Raw genomic sequence first — 22,559 nt, forward strand, 5'->3', positions numbered from 1 at the left:
GTTCAAGTATCACACCTGCCTGTCTGTGTAATTACATAATGTGACAGAGACCGAACTCGGGCCATAAATCAATGCGTTTTGTTTATGGTGTATAGCCTGATTGGTGTTAAGTTCAAATTGCTTGTGGTCAGTGATAGCAGTTGTGTATTGAATATTGTCATTAGCAGACAGGCAGGCAGACACACAGGTGTCAATAAAACAAAACATTGAGTTTTGTCTGTGACAGCGACATATCTATATCACAGTTAGAAATTCTGTCAACGCTAAATAATGACATTGCTTTTAAGTATCGAACTGAGAAAGTGACTGGGTAAGAAGAACGTGTGGTGAAATAGACAAATGAAATTATATAAACAGTTTATTTACTGTCATAACATACAAAAAGCTCGAGCCTGTGAGATATCAACAAAACATTATGAAAATAGCTCACACCAAAGCCTTCACCGGGTATTCATCAGACAGCCCGCTTCCAAGTTGCGCGAACCTATTTCACTGCGCACGTGCTATGAGCGCAGCCCAGCTGTTGAAACCCGTATTCCCCAGAAAAGTCTAGGGGAAAATTAGTGAAACGTTTGAACTCCGATTTTGCGCGTGTTTTTTTCATCGCGTTATTTTTCAACTTTATAAGTTGAATTTGCATTTTTGACGCTTTGTTTCGGTAAGTCCATACCGAAAGGTATCAGAATCTGCAAAGTTGTGTTTTACGTTGCATGTGACCTTTAACTGTATGGGGAAAAGGTGGAATAGAAGGTCTATACTATGGCATCTCCCTAAAACTTTGTACTAGTTAAAGTAAGACTGTAATGATCAAAAAACGTACTAATCTTCTATGTGAGGGCAGAGACTGTTTCACCTTCAACTTATAACATAATTCCTGTGAATGCATTTTGTTTACAGTTTTGTTTGCTGCATGGTCTACTGGTGTGTATGTCAATGATTTAAAACTAAGGAATATGGCAATATGTCACACATCAGCATAAGTTGCAGGACTGAAAGTTTTTAAATCCCCTCCCTGTTTTGTCACCCTTTGCATTAAAAACTGGAAAATAAAATGTTTCTAAGCCCATTGGCGTAAATTTAATTAGGAGATGGGAGTGACCTTTACCAGATGGTCAGTAAAATGTGTTGAAGCATACTTTATATGGCCAACATGCATCAGTATTGCTGAGTCAACAGAGTCAAACCAAACTTGTTGCCATGGAAACAGGAAACAAATTCATTTTCGTTTTGGTTTTAGAGGAAATTGTTGCAGTTTTGGAAGTTTCTTTTCCTATTTTAGTGATTTTTGTTCTTTTTTGGTGTACATGAGTTCAGTTTTGTGAGGATTTGTTCACCATTTGTATGGTAAGCATGCATATGCACTTCCATTCTGATGTCAATGACCTCCATTCAAAACCATGCGCTGCCAGCTAAAACAACATTAAAAGCATATCTGGTGTAACGAAAGATTCATCACTGTAGCAAACAGTGAATGCACTATTTCAATGTCTCTTTCAAAGTGTGTACAACCTTTGACATAAAATTCATTCAAGAAATGTCAGTGCTTATGTATTGTTAATCACATAAACTGTTTGTATATTCACAAATGGATAATGACCTTGATTTTTCAGAGGTCAGAGAATCTGCTAAAAATTTGAAAGATATTGTCCATTATATATCATTGAATTCAAAGAATATTGCTGGGAAGTCACAGCTCACCATGGTAACATGAACAAAGTGCTAGCTAGTGTATTGGTAGTCAAATTCTGACAAAACTCTAAAGCATAATTGATTACATGCCTAATTGATTACATGGGGCTGATTAACAATGTTGTCCTGTACATATTAAAGTAACAAGACTCATTTACCTTTCATGGATGCTCTGAGCCAATTCACCAGTCGACTGCTAGTCTCGAAGGCTTCAATACACCTTTGCTTTTGGGGATCATTCATGTCATGGAGTATGGAACAAGTCTCTAACACAGAGTCATCCATTGTGTTTATTGGGTGGTCTTTGCCACTTGCCTTGAAAATAAAATTAATAATTCAATTAATTCAGCTCATATCTTAAAATAGTAGTCAATAAAACTTCCCTAAAGACCAACTTAATGCTGTTGAATAAGTTCTTCACCAAAGGAGTTTAAACAGGTAAAACAGAATTTTCAAGAAAATTATCCATGTATATGCATCTAAGTGCCAAAATGCATACGGCTGATATCATATTTCTGCTGGAACAGAAGCTTGTTGCAAAATACATTTCAGAGATGTCAACCTAGAGATAATGATTTCTAATAGACCATGATCATAATGTTTCCAAGTTGTACACAGTAAAAATGCCAGAACATAGTGGGTAGTACGTCTGCAATAAGGCACTGAGAACTGAATGGCCATCTCCCACATGGAAAGTCATAAGTTGGACCATAGGTTTCAAACCCTTAGAATCACTAAATACAATTCAGATACAGTAAATCAAAAGACCCCAAAGGAATTTCATCAGTAGCATAAAAGACTGTTCATAATTTATGGTTAGGTGTGTGCGTGTGCGTGTGTGCGTGTGTGTGTGTGCGTGCGTGCGTGTGTGTGTGAGCAAGCGTGCGTGAGTGTGTGCATGCGTGTGTGGTTGTGGTAATGATGATGATGATCACTTTTACGGAGAAGCATGTACAATGAGAAAGCCCCCATCAAATTTATGTACAAAGTAAGTGACCCCCCTGCATGTCACATACAAAATCAATTACCCCCCCATACCATAACATACCATTTGTTTCACAGCTTCAAATGGGGCAAAGTTTCCTTCAATAGAGTATATTTCCTTTATACTCATGATGATTTCAGCAGCCCTCTGACAACCCTGCAGAATCTCAAAACTCTGGAGTTGCTTAATTCTCTTAGGAATCCAGTCTGAAGATCCATCACTCATAACCTGGAACTCTTTTGTTATTTTAATTTCATCACCTTGAAATATTCTCACATGTTCCTGTATGTTGTTGAATGTCTCTGTTCCATCCTGCATCTTCTTGCAGAGATTGCGCCATCTCTGACTGGACTTCTGCCATACTTTCAAGACAGCTTCCTCAAACTTTGTTCCAGGGGCAATGCTTGCTCCTTCATGTCTCCACATTTCCCTGAAGATCAGGCTTTCATTCAACTTCTCAAGTCGAGGAACCATTTCCATGATTTTCTCTGGGATTTCTGAGATACATATGATTGGTTCATAGGAATCTAGGCTGCCTTCCCCAGCTTCACATTCTTGTAGTGGATGACACAGAGCACACAACACTTCAGTGTCAATCCTTTCTTCCATTTCTCTTACTCTGTTTGATAATTCATCTGTATTCACTGGATATGAAACATGAACATGTGTTTTAATACAGAGATAAATTATGAGATCACAAGTCTAAAAACTTAACAAAAAGAACTCTAAAAACCCTTTAAGCATTCTAAAGGATGACATTATGACTTCCCATAATTCATCTCACTTTATGGATAAAGGCTAATGAATGCCAACTCTGGAAAAAAATCAAGTCAAACTCACAAAGTTAATATGGTACAGGTGGAAAGGTAATACAAGCTGTACTTGATATGGTATCTTACTTGTCAAAATGTTGAGATCTGATTGGTATATGTGATGGGAGGAAAACACATTTCTAAGCAAGAGAATACATCTCTTTCACCCACGCACAAAGAAGTGGCATGTGTCCTGAAAGGTTATTAAATGACCATTGAAACTCTCATGACAACGGGTGAAAATGAACTGTGCACCCCACCCCCCTTTTCTAAAAAAGCTGTATTAGCCCCTGACCATTGATATACACCTCATGATACTGCTGATACTGCTCCAACAAAGTGTTTTTCTTACCTTCAATGATATCAGCACACATGATGAGGAGGACATGAGCTCTTTTCAGATAGATCTGGCATGCTTGGAGTTCTTTCTCACGTACATTAACTTTGTGTTCCATGCAGATGTGTAATTCATCTCTTTGTCTTGATGCTGCCCAAAGTTCTATGAAATTCTTCTTGTTGGAAAGAATCAGTTTCAGCAGCCACACTGAAATGTCTCCCTTTGACAAAGATGCTGCTATTTTGTCCAGCAAAGAGACAGCTTCCATCAGATGCTGTGAGCAGTCATCCATCAACAAGTTGTAAGCATCAGGATCACCAACTATATCACCAAATGAACAATAATTTCAAGAATTCATTGACTTCAACCTAAAATAAATGAATATTAAAATTATCTGATTCTTGATCTTAATATAATAACTATGATACATGATAACTACTTGTCTGTATAGTTACAAACTGTTCATTTGCCCCGATGTTTCTGTTTAAAAGATAATTAAAACAAAAAGACAAAGTCATAAATATCCCCTGCAATGGCAAAATACTATTCATGATTATGTCTACAAGTTATTATTATTCCAAATATTTAGGTGTGTATATAGAAAAGTGGAAGGAGAGTATTTAAAGGTTTTGAAAGTTCTGCTCCAGAAAGGAGCACTATCACTAATTTCAGCCTAAGTCAAACTTGTTGCCATGGAAATGCCAAAAATATTTTATTCAGAAATCCAAAACTACCAAAAGGCACCAGTACACCACCAGATCTATGTATGTGCCAAGTTTGGTGAAGAAACATTGAACGTTTTTAGAGTTCTGCTCCGGTAAAGAGCACTACCACCAATTTCAGTTTTAGTCAAACTTGTTGCCATGGAAATGCCAAAAATATTTTATTCAGAAATCCAAACGTACCATAAGGCACCAGTACACCACCAGATCTATGTATGTGCCAAGTTTGGTGAAGAAACATTGAATGGTTTCAGTGTTCTGCTCCGGAAAAGAGCACTACCACCAATTTCAGTCTAAGTCACACTTGTTGCCATGGAAACGCCAAAAATATTTTATTCAGAATTCCAAAACCACCAAGAGGCACCAGTACACCACCAGACCAATCTATGTATGCACCAAGTTTGGTGAAGGAATATTCAACGGTTTTAGAGTTCTGCTCTGGAAAAGACAAATGTGCACAGATGGACAGACACACGGACAGAGTCCATTTTTATACACACACACCCCCCCCACCCCCCAAAAATAATAATAGTGTCATAGAGCTGCAGCTCACCAGAATATGTAGTCATCAATCAAACAAAAGTCATCAGAATATGACATATCCCCCCGGCCCCCACATATTTCAAAGAACAAATCATCTGACAGTTACTTAAAGTCCAGTTTGATTTTTTTTTAGACTAAGACCAAATTATTTCCATGGAAACCGGGAAAAATAAACATGCCAAAAATCTGCCAAATAGCACAAGGCAACTGCCACACATATCTGCCAAGTTTTGCTGAACGATATTAAGAAGTTTTCGAGTTGTGTTCCGGAAACGAAACCCACCCCTCCCTTTTGTCTGAAACGTTTCCATTGAAAAATAATAAATCACAAAAATCTGCAAATAGCACAAGGCACCACTTCAAGATCTAACAGCCAGGTGTGCCAGAAAGGATGGAGACAGAACAGCACAGGTAAATGATTGAATAACTTTGTCAGCACTTGTGCACGTGCTCCACGTACACCTGGCTGTTCCTCTCTCTGCAGTCCTCCCTTGTAACAAATAGTGAACTTCGACAAAATTTTAATGATAGTTTGTTAAACAACTTTTTTAGTTTTAGGACATAAATTCTGCAAAAAGATCACAGAGTTGGTATGATGCTTTGACTATGATCAGGGCTTCTTTGAGCATTATATGCTTATTAGTTGTTGAGTTAGATTGAAATTCATCGGTCCGATTTTGAGCCTAACTGACTATAGTTATGATTATGACAATTGTTTTGGAGTGTATACAGCAAAGTCGAAGGAGAGTATCGAAAGGTTTTTAAGATCTGCTCCAGAGAGGAGCACTACCACCAAATTCAGTTGAAGCCTAACTTGTTGCCATGGAATGCTATAAGATGATATCCTCATAGCCACAGCCTAAGTCCTGTTTCCACGGACACCACAAAAAAATAAATTCATATCTGGATCTAAACCCCAAAAGGCACATCTAGGGATCATGCTTGATATGTGTACCAAGTTTGATGAAGCTAGCATGTATAGTTTGGAAGATCTGCTCCAGACAAGATGACATCCTCATGGCCACAGCCTAAGTCATGTTTCCATGGAAACAGCAAAACATAAAATTCATATCTGGGTTTAACCCCCATAAGGCACATCTAGGTTGACATGTGTACCAAGTTTGGTTAAGCTATCACCAATAGTTTAGGAAATATGCTTCGGACAAAGTGCAAAAGATGCATGGATGGACGCACGGACAGACGGACATTACATGCTGGGGGGATAAAAAGGAAACACATAGACGTTTTCAGCAGTTCATTTCGATATATTTTGACAGTAATCGTCATTAAGACAATTCCTACATTTGAATCCTGTTAATCATGTTGTGGTTGCTGTGTACTGCATGTAAACGCATAAATTTTTTTGTTTGTAAACGCTTGTCATAAAAAATGAAAATGATACATAAAAAGTGTGTGTAGAAAATGTGTTACACGTAATGCAACATGAGTAGAGACATTGAGTAGTAGGCCATATATCTTAATCGACTTATGTACAATTTAATGTTAATACATTTCCTTATGTTTGGCCTATAAATTTCTTTTTTTGAAGAGTATATAATCGATATAAAATCTCCAACTGTCTTCTATATCATGGTGTGGTTCTAACAGGTATATCTCACATACTCAAATACATGGAGAGCGGGGATCTAACAGGCATATCTAACATACTCAGATACATGTAGGTGTGTGGTTGGTCAGGTTGTTCAAACGGGTATATCTAAGATACATCAATAAAAACTACCTTATATTTAGGACCCACATTTTCGAACCTGTTATCAGCCACCAAAACGTAGCTGGCAATGGATTTTTAAATATGATTGAATGAACCTTTGTCATTTATCAAACAAGCAGTGAAATTGTGCATTTCTATTATATATTTCTAAACAAAATGTGATGTCCGTCTCTATGGAAACTATTGGGACGTTGGCAACTTTTTATGAGACATTATGTGACTCAACCTTCAGCCTACACCTACAAGTAAAACCTTGATTGATATGATGGATGACAAAAGAGCATGTTCTGAGGTCACTCTTACCAGGTAAGCAAATATTTAACTGCATTCTTTATAATGACTTACTGAAACGACTGAAGTAACTGATCAAGGGTCTCCAAGTAATGATGTGATGAATCAATGTCTCCTCATCTGGGTTTTCTGGCCAGTACATCTGGAGATGTTTAGACACCATTTCGCAGAATGTCTTATCCATCTGGCTATCCCTTGCAACCTGGTCGTCTTTCTGCATATTGAAATTCACATAAGAAATGATCAATCTGTTGAAATAAATCAAACAAGGTTAACATTGATCTTGTTGCATTATATCCAAAAGCAACAACAACAAAGTGAAAAGTAAACAGTTTACTCTTTTAACAAATCAATTACACGTGTGTTAAACACAAAATTTCAAAATCAAAACAAAATATTCAGCCGTAACACATGAAAATGTACACATGGGGTGAAAATAAGAGATTTCCCTAATGATAACAACACAGGAAACAGAATTAATGTGAAAAGTGAAGTCCCTAATAACAAGTATGTCCACCCCTGGCCTGGATGCATGAATTAACACGTCTCCTGACTGAAGTGGTCAAGCATCTGATGACATCAGCAGGGATATGCCTCCATTCTTCGACGGCGGCCTGTGCCAGCTCCTGTCTTGTAATTGTCGGATTCTGTTTTCGCCGAATCTGTCTATCGAGTTGATCCCACAAATGTTCGATGGGTGACATGTCAGGAGAGCGAGCTTGCCATGGCAAAGCATTGACGTTGTTGGCGTTCAGAAAGTTCTGTACAATCCTAGCAACGTGTGGGCGAGCATTTTGTCGTGTTGGAATACCACTCCCTGTGGCTGTTGCTGTATAAATGGCAGGACCACGGGCCTCAGCACCTCATCCATATACCATTATGTAGTCAGATTACCGTTGACGACAACACGGTCTGTCCTCTGGTCACCGCATATGGCACCCCACACCATGATACTATCACCTTCAAACGGCTCCGACTCCTGTACACAACAATGAGCTGTTCTTTCACCTCTCCTCCTGTATACTCTAACTCTGCCGTCGGGCCTGGATAGACAGAATCTGATTTCGTCAGAAAACAATACCCTACGCCAGTCATGTAGCTGCCAACGTCTGACCTGTCTGGCCCAGCGTAGTCTCAACTGACGATGTCTATACCCGGTATGGTCGATAACATCTGATACCATAGGCATGAAGTCTTCTTGTTACTGTCCATCGACTCACAGGGTGACCGAGTGCCATTGCTGAAGATAACCTGATGTCTGCCTGTTCGTGGTCTGTCCGATGTCTAACCAGTCTGATTGACGCGTTGGTGAGGGTTCCTGACAGTAACTACAGAGCAACCAAACGTTGCAGCAACATGACCAGTTGTAGCCCCAAACTGCAGCATTCCTATAGCCCTCTCTCGTTCTGATGAACTTAAACGTGGCATTTCATTTGTGGATTTCTGTAATGTCACACGCCCATCAGTCGCATGCAATGGTTTTATACCCTTTCCGCACGTACATTTTGCCTTTTTGCACAACACGTAATTTTTGCAAATCTTCCTACAAAAGTTGACTTTGGTGCGTTTGGTCCGCACTCGTTCCCAAAATACAAACTCCTGTTTCATACGGTGCCAATAAGTAAACATGCACCTGATTAATTTCCTATTATGTCAAAAATATGTCAAGTTTGGTAAGAGAAAGTTTCTTTTGCACATCAGTATATTAAACTGATGATAATGTTCAATGTTTTCAAGTTCATTCTAAGCTTTAAAGAAGGAACATAAAATGACCAAGGGTGAAAACATGGTTACAATGTTTTAAATTGTAAAGTGGAAAAGCAGTTGCAAGTATCTGTAAATACAGAAGCAGTCCCTCATCACAATTAATATAATTTGCCAGAAATCATTCCTCACTACCATGAATTAAAGATATCAATTACCTTCAAATAGGTGAAATGCAAGCCTAATACAACTAGATCAAAGGACCTTGCCTCTAGCCAAAATAAGTTAAAACATAAATTGCACTGGAGCAGTGTCAGGTATTACCAAACAAGCGACTATTACTTAACAAAATTGCATTTCTTTATATTTTTCTCAACTTGCTAGTAGTGACAGCATTTTCTAAGTGTGTAGCTTCATAGCTTCCAGAGCTTCTGCCAGCAAAAGTGTTGTTTAACACAGAAAATATAAATAAAAACACAAAGAAAAGAGAAAAAAGGAAAGGATGAAGAACAGGCATAACGTTTTACATGTATCACATGTATATGTTGTGAGAGGGCCAAGGCAACAGGTCTGTCCAAAACTGGGATACCCCTTTCCAAAAATACAATGTCTATACAATTCTACACTTCCAGACCATAAGGCACAGTTTGATGGCCATGTTTGGATTGCACAGTACAAAATATACTAACCTTTCACTGTCATCCTTTACAAAACAAATCTCATTGGCCTCAAAATTACGAATGCGAAGAAACACTAAACACAACTATAGTACCTCTCTATTCGAGACCCGTGAAGGTCTGGGTTAGAATGAGCCTTCAGTAACCCATGCTTGTCGTAAGAGGAGACTAACGGGACCGGGTGGTCAGACTCGCTGGCTTGGTTGACACATGTCATCGGTTCCCAATCGCGCAGATCGATGCTCATGCTGTTGATCACTGCATTGTCTGGTCCAGACTCAATTATTTACAGACCGCTGCCATATAGCTGGAATATTGCTGAGTGAGGCATAACACTAAACTCACTCACTCACTCTATTCGACATTGGTCTTGAAGAAAGGCCTTCATATCAATATATCGCAGAACAAGGCCCTATTTGCACATCCGATGTAAACACTACTCTAAGTTTCGGACAAGAAATGTATCTAATGCACCAGATTCCTCAACATTGCAATGTGTCCTGCTCTAAAAACATGAACATCATTTCATCAAGGATTACGTCACATTCTCCCACCTAGACTGTTAATAAAATATGTTTAAAAGACAGCAGTTCAGTTATTACCACTACTGCATATATCAAAATAAGTAATTCTATAAATAATTGCTCTCTCACCCCTCAAAAGAAAATACATACATGTCAGTTATATGATCGACCACTCAATAAGTAATGCAGATCTGCAATTTATGCAGAACATGGTTGATATCAGGAAAGTGTTGCAATTTAGTCATCTTTAACCCCCCCCCCAAAAAAAAGAATTGTGAAAATGCTTGTCTTACGATAAATTGATAAATATTACCGAGAATGTTAATGATTTTGCATCAGTGTATATTTTGATCTTTTGAAAAGTTGCCAAATTTTGTCTTCTAACAACTGACGAGAAGTTGATCGAACAATTGTCCATAATGTAATATAGTAAATCATGAAATATGTTTATCATTATTCTTGCAAGAATAATCTTATAATGTATGTTTTCTCAATACAAATTTACATGTATTGTTATACTTCATGGAGTACTGAGGAAGTACAAATCATGTTTGCTGCTTTATATACAGGCTTTGAATAGCACTTGATCATCAGACTGCAGTGACCATTCAAATAACAGTTGTGACAAATGTTATCTAGTTGATTGATTTGGAATTTGGGGCTGTATTTTGTGATTGTTAGCATTGACATCAATTCGTACAAATATTTCCTGATATTGTTGGAATGCACTGACACAATGCTGCCATACATGATGCAAATACTGACCCACTGATCCTTTGCATAATTTACCACGCAATAAGTAAACAATTAGTGAAGATATATTATGAGCATGTCTTTCACAGAATCATTATAATCAAGGGAAGCCAGAAGTTAGCTGGCATGATAGCTGACTGGCAATGACAATGGGCAGCTAGCACTAAACAGTAAATAAGCACTGATATAATTAGCACCAGTTAACTACTGATTTCCCTTGTTAAGCCTCCACTTTTATTGATCTTACATGTACTTAAATATATGCCCTCTGCTTAAAGGATTCATTTACCTGATGAGGGAATATAAGCATATACTCTGAAACATTTTGTTTCTCATGATAAAGTTCATAAAATTCTCTTCCTTATAGTTCACCTGGATGGGAAAAGCATCATTTGTTCATCAACTTCTAATTCATGTTTATGAAGTTTCTGAGAAAATGTTTAACATTAAACTGCTGAACAATGAACAAGCACATGCCATGACATCAACTTGTTTGACTTTTAGTTAATAAAGCCATGAAGGAATTCATTTCTATTACTGATATTGATATACATCTATCGATGACTATAATAAAAGCATCACATTATTGGTCTAAATACATTCTTACCTTCATCAGAAGATCAAATGATCTGAATGCAGCTGAAGTCATCCTTTCTTGAAGAAGTCTGTGAACTGGCTTGTCTATTTGGCTTCTGTGAAGGTTCAGACAAGTTTCTGGACGTATCTGTGAGTATACACATCTGTATAGTATCATCATTGCAGAGCAGAAAGGTGAGGTAGACCAATCAAGTGAAGATGCTCAATCAGATGTCAGCACAAAAAGACAATGGAACACAATCTGGTATTATAGCTATAGTGACATTTCGAAAACAAAATGGATGTTTATCCAATATTAAAAATTGTGAGGCAGTTAATCTAATGTGCCACTGTTACAGGTCATTGGCTCCCCCCATCTGCAAGCAGTCTGCAGTCTGCTGTTTATTTTGTTGACAGTTACATGGACAGATTAATACAAATGCATAAAATCGGTGATTTACAATGTGATTAGGTTGTCTGACAAATGAAGAGATATGTACAAAATAACGGGTCCACATGCATTTCATGCCAAACTATAGTGACTGACTGACTGAGTTTGGTTTTACGCCGCTTTTAGCAATATTCCAGCAACATCACGGCGGGGGACACCAGAAATGGGCTTCACGCATTGTGCCCATGTGTGGGGACTATAGTGAAGAGGTTGGTTGGAATGTCTGTGATTACATGACAGTTCAAGTAGCAGCAATTACAGCCTACTTTGAGAGTAGGTCATGAAAACTTTTGTTGTGGGTGAACATGAACTTCACCAAAATTGTCTACTTGTAATTGGTCATATGGTTCTTTAGTTCAAGTAATAGGCATGTGTGTACATGTGTAGTCCAAAAAATCTGAATTAGTTTGAGAGTCTTGGCTTGAAAACAATCGAAGCAAGATAAAATAGCATTTAAAAGTTTAGAAGATTCACATTATCAGATACTTCCATTTGTCATGAAAAGCATAGCATATATATGTATATCATGTAGAATTTGGTTATAATCACCTTAGATAACACTATTTCAAATGCATCAAGGAGTGTGGTTTTCCATTCATGAGACAGTGATGGTGAGCTGACTTGCAGTGTGATCAAGTTATTCCACAGCTGAAATATGAAGTGAGAAAGTACCGGTATGTGGTTCTTTTTTAAGGATAGCTGTCGGCAATAACACTTCTGTCTGTAGATAATTAGAGAGGAGCCAGACATAAAATGTGTGATAGCACAACAGTCTGGGTTGTTGTTAATGCTATGTTTTACACTTAATTATCCATGCTAAATACTCTAGAAACAGTATCTTCTATTAGGAATGGGCTAGTCCACATAGTGCCTTACAAAAAAGGTGTAAATACTTGTACATCAATAAAAGGTTTTAAGACAAACATTGATCTAGATTGATTTTGATCAATTTTGAACGTTTTCCAATAGTGATAACACAGATTAAAGGGAAACATAACTCCAACTATGAAAGAAACAAAACATGGATTGGCTGTTTCTATGCGAAATGCAAATTTGTGTACAACGCTCTGACAGGATTTATTTGTCTTCAGCACTGTTTACACTAAACAAAAGACACCTATTTAAGGTACAACTAAACTGACACGTTTTTTGTTGTTGATTAATGGTAACAAGAAATAAAGCATAAAACAATTGCTAAATTTCATGATTACAGTAAAAAGAATACATGAATTTCAGGTAAGCAACAGGTAATAAAAAGCTTGCCTAATAAAATGAGAAAACTATCACAAGACAGGATAATTAACTATCTATACTATATTTTTGGTTCTTTTAGGCATAGTTTTATACACAGAGATATAGAGATTATTATGTGTTTGTATGTTCTCGTCAATTAAGCGGGAAAGTTTCACAAACCTACCTGTGATTCAGTAAAAGAAAAATCAATAAAATAACTTCCAAGAAATTTGGTGCAATGATCAAATGAAACTCATTTTGTCAGAAAATATAACTTGTAAATATTGAGTTATTTCAATTGCAGCTTTTACAATATGTTTAAAAAATAATAGCACTTTGAATAATTTCTTACTATTGCCAGAGAATTTTTTCAAATGGAACCCGTTTGATCATTAACCTTTGAGGCCTCACACATTGCTGCTGCAGTCAATAAATGGAAACAAAATGCATATATTGTAATTATATTCAAATGTTACATAAATAATGTCGTGCAGTTACCTTGTTCATGGAATATATCTGTCCCTGTCCACAAATAGGAATTATATCCCATACATATTAGGCTCTACAAAGAAAAATAATCTAAGCATGTTCATCTCTCAACTGATCACGTAAGTTTGTAACAGTTCTTATACATCAGTGTAACGTCTCATCAATCACCCAAGATAGTACATCACATCTATTTTTATTATATCCACGGTTCTTAAAAAAAAATAGTGAGTTCAGTTAGACACAATGAACACTCAATCCACACATTACCATGTAATTCTAATCCTTTTGAATAAAAAAATGTGTCGTTTTTACATAGGAGCTGAGATACAGGTGTATTTCATCTGCAACTGTGAACCCTACTTAAGCAATTCTGAAAGTCCTGTGCGTAAAAGTCTGAAGTGTAACTTTTTTCTCTTTTTTTTCAATTTGGTTTATTTGTTGTTGAATACATGAACTTAAAAAATGTACAACAGTATGAGATATCTTGGTACACAAGCTGGGGTGGGTTCGAGATATCCATGATCACCTCAATGAACACACACTGTGCAAAGATGGCATTGTAATGGTCCTTCAAGGATAGTCAAATGTCCTGTAACATTGATAATATACTGAGTCAAAAAAAAAGAAACTTCACAAAATGTAATTTGAAAAATAATGAATAATTTTTCTCTGATGATCTATGTATCCAAAATGGGATCCCTATCTTTCGACTCTAGAAAAACGTTAGCAAAACCCACTCAAACCCATCCATTCGTCTTGCAAATGACATTAGTGCCAAATCAGGTTTTGCACGTGCAGTCGATCACGTGATCTTCGCATCGAAGTTTTCTTCATATGCACATGTTTGCATTGGCCTCAAGAATTGAAAAATCACTTTTAAACCACAGTTCTAATGGTACTTGAAATGCCACGATTGTCAAATGTGCAACGTGAAAGTGCCGTTGGCATGTTGCAAGCGGGAAGATCAGTGATTGACGTCACAAGAGCAATGGGATGCAGCCGTCATACTGTGTATGACTTGCGAGGTCGTCTGCAACAAACTGGCACCACTTCTGATCGCCAAAGGTCGAGATTAGTCCGTGTGTGGCGTCACGAGCAGAAGACCGATCAAATCGTCCTCGTCACCTCGTGACAGATTTCTGCCGGCTACACGAGATGGGCTGAGATGTTTAGAGGTCGACTGTCCTCGCAGACCATTCGAAATCAGTTGCGGGCTGCCAATCTCCATTCTCGACGTCCATATCGTCGGCCAATATTGACGCCGTTTCATCAAAGTCAGCGTCTGCTGTGGGCCCAAGCGTCACCTCCTATGGACCCAGAGACTGGAATCGAGTCGTCTTTAGCGATGAATCAGGTTTACCCTCAGATTCGCGGACGGCAGGCATAGAGTCTGGAGACGGCGTCGTGAATGGTATGCCCAATGTTGTGTACAGGGAAGTCGACAGATTCGAGGGGGCGGAAGTTGCATGGTGTGGGGTGCTTTCTGTGGGAACAACCGTTTCCGACTTCTGGTCATCCGTGGAAACCTCACAGCTGCTGCTTACCGCGGCCAGGTGCTCACCCCTAAACTCGTTCCTTTCATGGCGGCTCATGGCCCAGGTCTACAGTTCCAGCATGATAATGCTCTTCCGCATACCGCGATGTTGACACGAAATTTCCTTCAAAACGCTGGAATCAATGGCATGGACTGGCCATCGAGGTCCCCTGACCTTAATCCAATAGAGCACGTTTGGGATGCACTTGGGAGAAGCCTTCGTGGTCTTAGGAACCAACCTCAGAATTTGCAGGGCAATGGCGCAGAATCCCCAACCACGTGTTCACAAGCATCAGACAGTCGATGAGGAGACGGTGTTTGGCAGTGGTGAATGCGCAGGGCGGCCATACACAATATTGAACTGAGAAATTTAGCATTTTCATTCTTGTGACTTGACATTCTGTATACCCATGTTTTGGAACGGCGGTGTAGCCTAATGGAACTGATTATGGCACTGTCAGTGTATCGAGTACATCACACAGATCTCAGCAATGAAATAATAACAATTTAACCATCTTACCATCTCTTGTTCTTTTATAGTGCCCTGAAGAAAGAATGTGAAGTTTCTTTTTTGACTCAGTATATTTACCAGCTATCATATTTGCAAAATGTCACCATTATTGAAAAGGCTTTGTTTAGGCAATCTTCTTATGTCCTGTTGAATGTGATAGGAGCCTCTGCCCTTTGTACACAATGTGGTATATAGTCTTATAGCAAGAACATCCTGCAACACAAACATCTACCAAGCAACACATCATTACTAACACATGGTATGCTCATCTGGCATTCAATGAACACGATTTAACTACCTATGTGAAATAACATGGTGCTTAAAGTACAAAATTCAGTACATGACAACCTGTATTCACTTGTTCACTAAGTGGAATTTATTATCAGTTCATCTTTTGATATTTTTTTCTTTACAACACAAACGGCCATTCTTTTATGTTGCACAGTCATATGCAAATTTCATAACATATGCAAGTTTTTCACAAATCTACATTGAATGACACCAGATATGCTAAATGCCCCATATGAATCAATTGTTGTAATATATCATTGACAACCTCAGAGGCAGAGCTGAACTTCATTGTGTTATTTTGCATAGTCGAGGTTATCCAAGTTCTGCCACCACTAATTAAGTGAATGACAATTACAAAAGTGTAGGGCTTGTACAATAAGTACAATCATTGAACTTCACTGATGCAAAACATAATACATACACCTGACTGCTGTATACTAAAGCACATACCTTAGCATTTACACACATACAGGATTTGCAAAGTGAAAGGTTTTGGTAAACATAATCCAATCAAACATGAGAATTCAGAGGGATTCCCTGGTTGTCAACAAGGTCCTCCCCTAGCTGGTCTGAAGGCAGTTCATATGAGTTGCTGATGCTCATTGGCATCCAGTGATTACACTGACTAATTGAATGGTCCAGCTGGATGACTAAAAGTTGGAGTTTTGTTTCCCTTTAAACTCTAGGTCATAATATACAACCGACAAGAAATAAGGGAACTAAGAATTTGAATGCAGTTAACGTTGAGGTGGACATGTGAATACCGTGGTGTTGCAGCTGAACGCAACATCCAATCACAATGAATGCATGAACAACATGTGATGCAGGTGCACACAGAGGCTAAACTGTGTCCACCTATTGGAGAACTCACAATCACTCGTGCAATTGAGGTGAACACATGCTGAAAAATGCCTCTGAGACAGTATCTCAATGAACAGACTAAATGGAGAATTGTGGGTATGATAGAGGGGGGAATACCACTGTGCCAAGTTGCCTGAATGTTGGGTAAATCAAAAATTGTAATTTCACGCCTGTGGGATAAGTACCATCAAACGGGTGGAGTTGCATCCGGAGGTTAATCAACAGTATGCCATTAAGGTGTCGTAAATGTGTCGCCCAACATGGTGGACACACCAGATATTGAACTTCACACCCGAAATAGACTTTGTGGACATTTAGAGCAGTTACACATTCACTGTCATTTCATCTTATTTTTTGTTGGTAGTATATAAGAATATTGATTTATTTAGGATAGTAATACTTTACTTACTGAAATGTAGTAGTTCAAATCAATATCAGATGTATACCTCCGGGAAAAGTATTTTTCCATCCAGCTAATGATCTGTTTCATCTTTTCATCAAGCAAACAATTCACCAGATTGTGGACTTCTTCCACTCTACCCACGGGATTGTTACTGTTCTCATTGTGACATTGACACACACTGATACTTGATGTGAATACATCAACAGCAGCAAGCAGTAGTCGGGTTGACTGATAGGTATCAGCCAAACAAACATCAAGAAGATCTGCTGCTATTTTCATACACATATATCTGTGCTCTGTGCAATCCAGCTCTGTTTCCCTGTAATCAAACAGACCTCAAAATGAACAAGAGTACAATATGTACAGAAGAATAAGCTTCTAATGTATTTGATGGAAATTTATAATTGTAGTTGCATATAAAATTATGTGAAATGTTGGATATCTCATACCTAGAAATGTAACTGTATTATGTTATATAATCATCAAACAAATAGTTATTATCATTAATGATTCTAAGAATACTCACTCTACAACATCATTGCCACAAATCCTGTATTTCACCACAAATCTAACTCTTGGTCACAATGTAATGTTAGACTTCAACAACTTTCGGGTATCTGTTTCTAAATACTGGAGGCTTTAAGGCAGAAATGATAAATACGATTAACCATTTGTGTTTTGTATTAAGGAAAACACTCATCACGAATCTTCTATAAATATTTTTCTTGTGTTACAAATTTCTATTTTTTCAATATAAAATCATCCATAGAAAGTTAACTATTAGTTTTTAATACAAGTTCTTATTTATTTCAATGTTCAGAGCCTTCATGTTGATGAAATCTCCATAAATTTGATGAAGTATGTTTGGAAACTTTACCTTTTTATTTCATCAAAGAAAGAATTCAAGGAACATCAAAATTTCTTTGTTTGCTTGGTAACAATGAAATGATGCAAGTTGGGTAATAAGGCAGATGGGGATGAAAATATAATTGTTAACTCATAATGACCTTTATGTAGTGGTATCTGAAACTGAAGCACAAGTTTGCAGTTTACTTTGTACCTGTGATTTTTTATGTCCCTCCTTTCTGAGACTGCTTTGAATTGTCTTGCCACACTCAACATGCACTCTGCCAGATACTAAAAATTAGAAGAAAAATACATGTTTCTATCCAAACCACATTCAACGAAATCTTGCTTAAACTATTCAAACTGTTTCAACTGGGGGGGAAGATTTCGAAGGATTCCTGCTCCTGCTTGAACAGACTTGGAATGAGATTGAGTTCCACTTAAAACAATGTGCCAATGAATGCAAGGCAGTGAGTCAGAGTGAGATATGACTGGGATTTTATAAGCTGACCCAGCTGATCTGTTTCTACTCTCTCTGAGGCACTGTAAAGATTCAGGTTATGGTTTACAAGAAGACAAAGTCATCAATATCCCCCGCAGAATCAAAAATCCAAAACTATCAAAAGGCAACAGTTCACCAGCAGATTGGTCTATGTGCAAAGTCTGGTTTTGCTCCAGAAAAGACGAATTTGCACGCACACACAGACGGACTGAATCCAAACTAATACCCCCTGCAAAACATGTTGCGTTGGATAAAAACACTTGCTTATAAACTTTCTAGGAGGTCTACAAGCTCAGTGAGAGTCTGTTTTATTGATCACCTAACAGTTACAGCCTAAATACAATATCTAAGAATTTGTCAACAGGTGAAGATTGACAATTCGATCTTAAACAGTGCTGACTACCATGCTGTGGGAAATTCACGATTGCTATGAATATTGATGCAATAAGCAATGTTGTACTCCAGATGTGTCACAAACATCGCAAGGTAGTAAGACCTATAGGAGCCGATTGGCAGTGCAAAAATTGCCCAACAGTAACACAAATGTGGTGCAATGGTTTCAGAAAAATCTTGCAATCATGTAAAACATTATCATCCAAATTCATGAAAGTATCTGAAAATAGGGGCAATAGTTTTGGTTTAATACCTTGCAAGTGGCAAAATAATGCTGGGATAGTCCAACATTAGTGGTAGGTATAATTTGTGAAAGTTGTGCAAAACATGGGAAAATAACTTATGAAATGTAATATAATTTGTGACATCTTTCATTTTAATGATTTGCATGTTTTTGTTGTTCACTCGATATTCTGCCAAAAGCAAAAAAAAAGAATAGATCAGTTACCTATTCAAAAATAAATTAGTGATTTCAAATATGTAATGCATTGTATTTTGTTTGGCTATATACAACTACAGTCTATATAGTTAGATATCATCCATCTCTACCATTCAGGGTCCTTTTCATTGCTGACTCCATAAAAACCTGGTCGAATTACATATTTGACTTCTTTTCACTAGTTTTGTTCATCTAAGATTCGTCTAAATTATTTGTAGTAAAGAAATTACAATTAAAAATAAATTTAAGAAAAAGTATAATTACCATCTTTGTTTCAGAAGCTGTATAATGGCCTGAGCTTTTACTGTAGAAACAAAGAGTTGCTGTGCATATCTCTGGTGGAATTACTTGTATATCTAAAACCTTTTTCAGATTCCACTGAGATACACAAGCCATGAGTGTCCGTGGGAGGAGGAAGTCGGCATCGAAGTAAGGAGATAAACCACGGAATACCTCTTCAACAGGTCTGGAAAAGAAGAAGTTCGTTTGATAAAATATTCACAACATCAACAAAAATGTGGCTTTTTAGTCTCTGTGAGGCATCCAAGTTAGCCCCCCAAACTCTTAAATAATCAGAACATCAAATTGCAGAGAAAATTTTAACTCATGAAATTTGTAACTTCTAAAGTATCATGCTGTTGCTTATCTTAACTTTAGTACATGAGGACGTAAACCGATGATATCTTGTCATGCCCGTTTCTCTAAAAACACACCCTGTAAAACCCCTCTAAAGCATGGCTGTCGAATACCGTTGCCACTGTAGCAAGAGGTAGAAGAACAATGCTGATGCAAGATGACTAGGAACCACGTTATAGCTGGAAGTCAAAACTTGGCCCACTTGACCAGCTATTACAAAAAGAAACATTTGCAGTTCAGGCGTTCAAGAAATCTTGTTATCTTTTGATGTAGCCACAACAGAGTTAATGCCTGCAAGATAAGTAGAAAAGCAGACGGGGCAGTGGGGTAGCCTAGTGGTTAAAGCGTTGGCTCTTCACGGCGAAGACCCGGGTTCGATTCCCCACATGGGCACAATGTGTGAAGCCCATTTCTGGTGTCCCCCGCCATGATATTGCTGGAATATTGCTAAAAGCGGCGTAAAACTAAACTCAGTCAGTCAGTCTTGTCCCAACACAATGTCTTTAGGAGGTCTCTTAGTATCAACTTTGGCTATGAGAGAACTCATAGTTTGAAGATGTGCAAACAGTGTAGAGTTTGTTGAGACCACTGTAGTTGGTCAGAATAAGAATGGACCAACAGTTGGGTCTGGAATTGGAGAGACAACTTGGTTAATCAAGTTGCAAATAGGTCCACTTGAGGATTGCCAAAACTAACGAAGATCAAATGATATATCTCTTGAAGAGGTCTCCACTCATCTGAGGACAGATGGTCTTGATGAGACAGAGCAATGGCTATGATGCTGGGATCCCCTGGAATGTGTTTGGAAAAAATTGACTGCAAGATCTAAAATTGGTGACTTTCATAGAAGCCACCTCCTTGCAGACCACTCTACCACTGTAGAGAATGATGTACAAGTGCAGTAGAACATTCACTGAGGAGATGACATGGAGGAGTACAATTCTGCTTAGGTAACATTGGAGACAAGGATGAACCCAGATGGAGCAGTGGAAGGATCGTCAAATGTTGGAAAATCAACAATACTGGATTGATCACTGAAACTAATGGTAGGATCAACCAAGTTGTAGCATAGATTGTCAGAAGAAGGATGAATGAAGAAGATGGTAACATCCTCAAAGGCTGGATTGATGAAGGTGAACCAATGAAGGTATGAATGAGGAAATGGTAATGATTATAACAGGCAGGAAAGTTGCCACTGTTGATGGTAAAGGAACCCACGTAGAGGTGATGCCAGAGCCTTAGACTATTTTGATTGGAATTACATCTTGATCCATGGTCGTGTAAGACTATGCTCTGGTATCCCCATCCACGCTGTGCTCATATATTATAATAATCCTATTGTTTATGTTTGACCAGTGGCCATCTCCAGAGATAGGTCTTCCGGAGGCACCGTTGGAATGCTTAGAATCTAGTTTTCCAAAACCAATGTTGCCAAACTTCAATGTGCAAGGATATATGTCAGTTTGGGGTGTTTCCTTGTTAACCATGCTATTTTTCAGAGAACATAACTGCTATACACATAGGAATATATCTTCACTATTAATAGTGATTATTGGTGAGTATTACCTTATTAGGGTATGATAAAATGCACTTCTGTGATAAGACTGAAAATGAATGGTAACCATGGAAACATCCTGAATCTTATGTGTCCTAACAATTACTGATATTGCTATATCATGAACATATTCTGACATCATCTGTATGTGTGAAAAAATAATGTTGTGTACATAACATTTTCCAATGGTCTACTGTTCAAAATATTTAATCAAAAGGTGTTGATACTACGTTAATGTGTGTGCATGTTTTATCAGTTTTGATATATGAATAATCACTAAAACATTCTTAGGAAGAAAAACTTAAAGTCTGTCTTTGATTTATTACAAAACTTGGAAAAAGGTCATTGAAAGACATCCATTTATTTCCATGGAAATGTTCCCCAACCCCATCAAATAGAACTCTATGCCATTTTTCAACTTTGCAACATTGGATTTAATAAACTAGAGAATCTGGTATCTAAAACATGGCTGTATGTCTAACATTAAATTTTAAGTAAGAAAATTACAGCAAAACTGATAAATTTGATGTGCTTTTTAAATTATAAAGTATACTTATGTGACCTTGAACTTGACCGTTAATAAATGTTCTTGTCCCTGTTTGTAAACAGTTGATTTGTGTATCATGGAATAATAATTCATACGAAAATTCATTATTAATTATAACCACTACAAGCAATATAATAGGATTCAGATATTTGGAAAATATAAATACAGAATATTAGTTTCATCATGTATCAGTAATAAGACTCCAGTCAAAAGTAGTAAAACTCATCTTACAAACAAGGTGTAAATTACAACTGCACAATTTCACAGATGTTCAAGATAAAATCCTAGCCTAAGGTATCAATGACTCAAGCTGTTAGACAAACCTTTCAGTAAGACAAAGTTATGTCTAGACGGTTTAATAGACTGTTTTGATAAAGTAAACATGTCACTACCTATATTACAATAACATTAAGCAAACACCAATTTAGGGTCATTAAGACATGGTCCAGAGTAAGCGTATCTATTGTAATCCAAGCATCCTCTTGTAATCCCATAAGCATCCAAACATACAGTAAATCTGTCA

The 22,559-nt window shown here is 37.6% G+C and overlaps 1 protein-coding gene across 1 annotated transcript in view; it reads right to left on the reverse strand.

The window, feature by feature from the left end:
* LOC124289186 (E3 ubiquitin-protein ligase RNF213-like) overlaps positions 1-22,559 on the reverse strand; it is a 137,451-nt gene that overhangs the window by 108,637 nt on the left and 6,255 nt on the right. Inside the window, exons 3-11 of the mRNA XM_046725791.1 lie at positions 19,563-19,764; positions 18,179-18,255; positions 17,125-17,437; positions 12,346-12,444; positions 11,377-11,493; positions 7,166-7,325; positions 3,839-4,144; positions 2,738-3,318; positions 1,848-2,004 (exon numbers count right to left, since the gene is read on the reverse strand). Of these exons, the coding sequence (XP_046581747.1) occupies positions 1,848-2,004; positions 2,738-3,318; positions 3,839-4,144; positions 7,166-7,325; positions 11,377-11,493; positions 12,346-12,444; positions 17,125-17,437; positions 18,179-18,255; positions 19,563-19,764 (2,012 nt within the window). The remainder of the gene's footprint in view (positions 1-1,847; positions 2,005-2,737; positions 3,319-3,838; positions 4,145-7,165; positions 7,326-11,376; positions 11,494-12,345; positions 12,445-17,124; positions 17,438-18,178; positions 18,256-19,562; positions 19,765-22,559) is intronic.

This window comes from Haliotis rubra, unplaced genomic scaffold (genome assembly GCF_003918875.1).
Source record: "Haliotis rubra isolate DU_JTF1 unplaced genomic scaffold, ASM391887v1 Scf1116, whole genome shotgun sequence".
NCBI lineage: Eukaryota > Metazoa > Mollusca > Gastropoda > Lepetellida > Haliotidae > Haliotis > Haliotis rubra.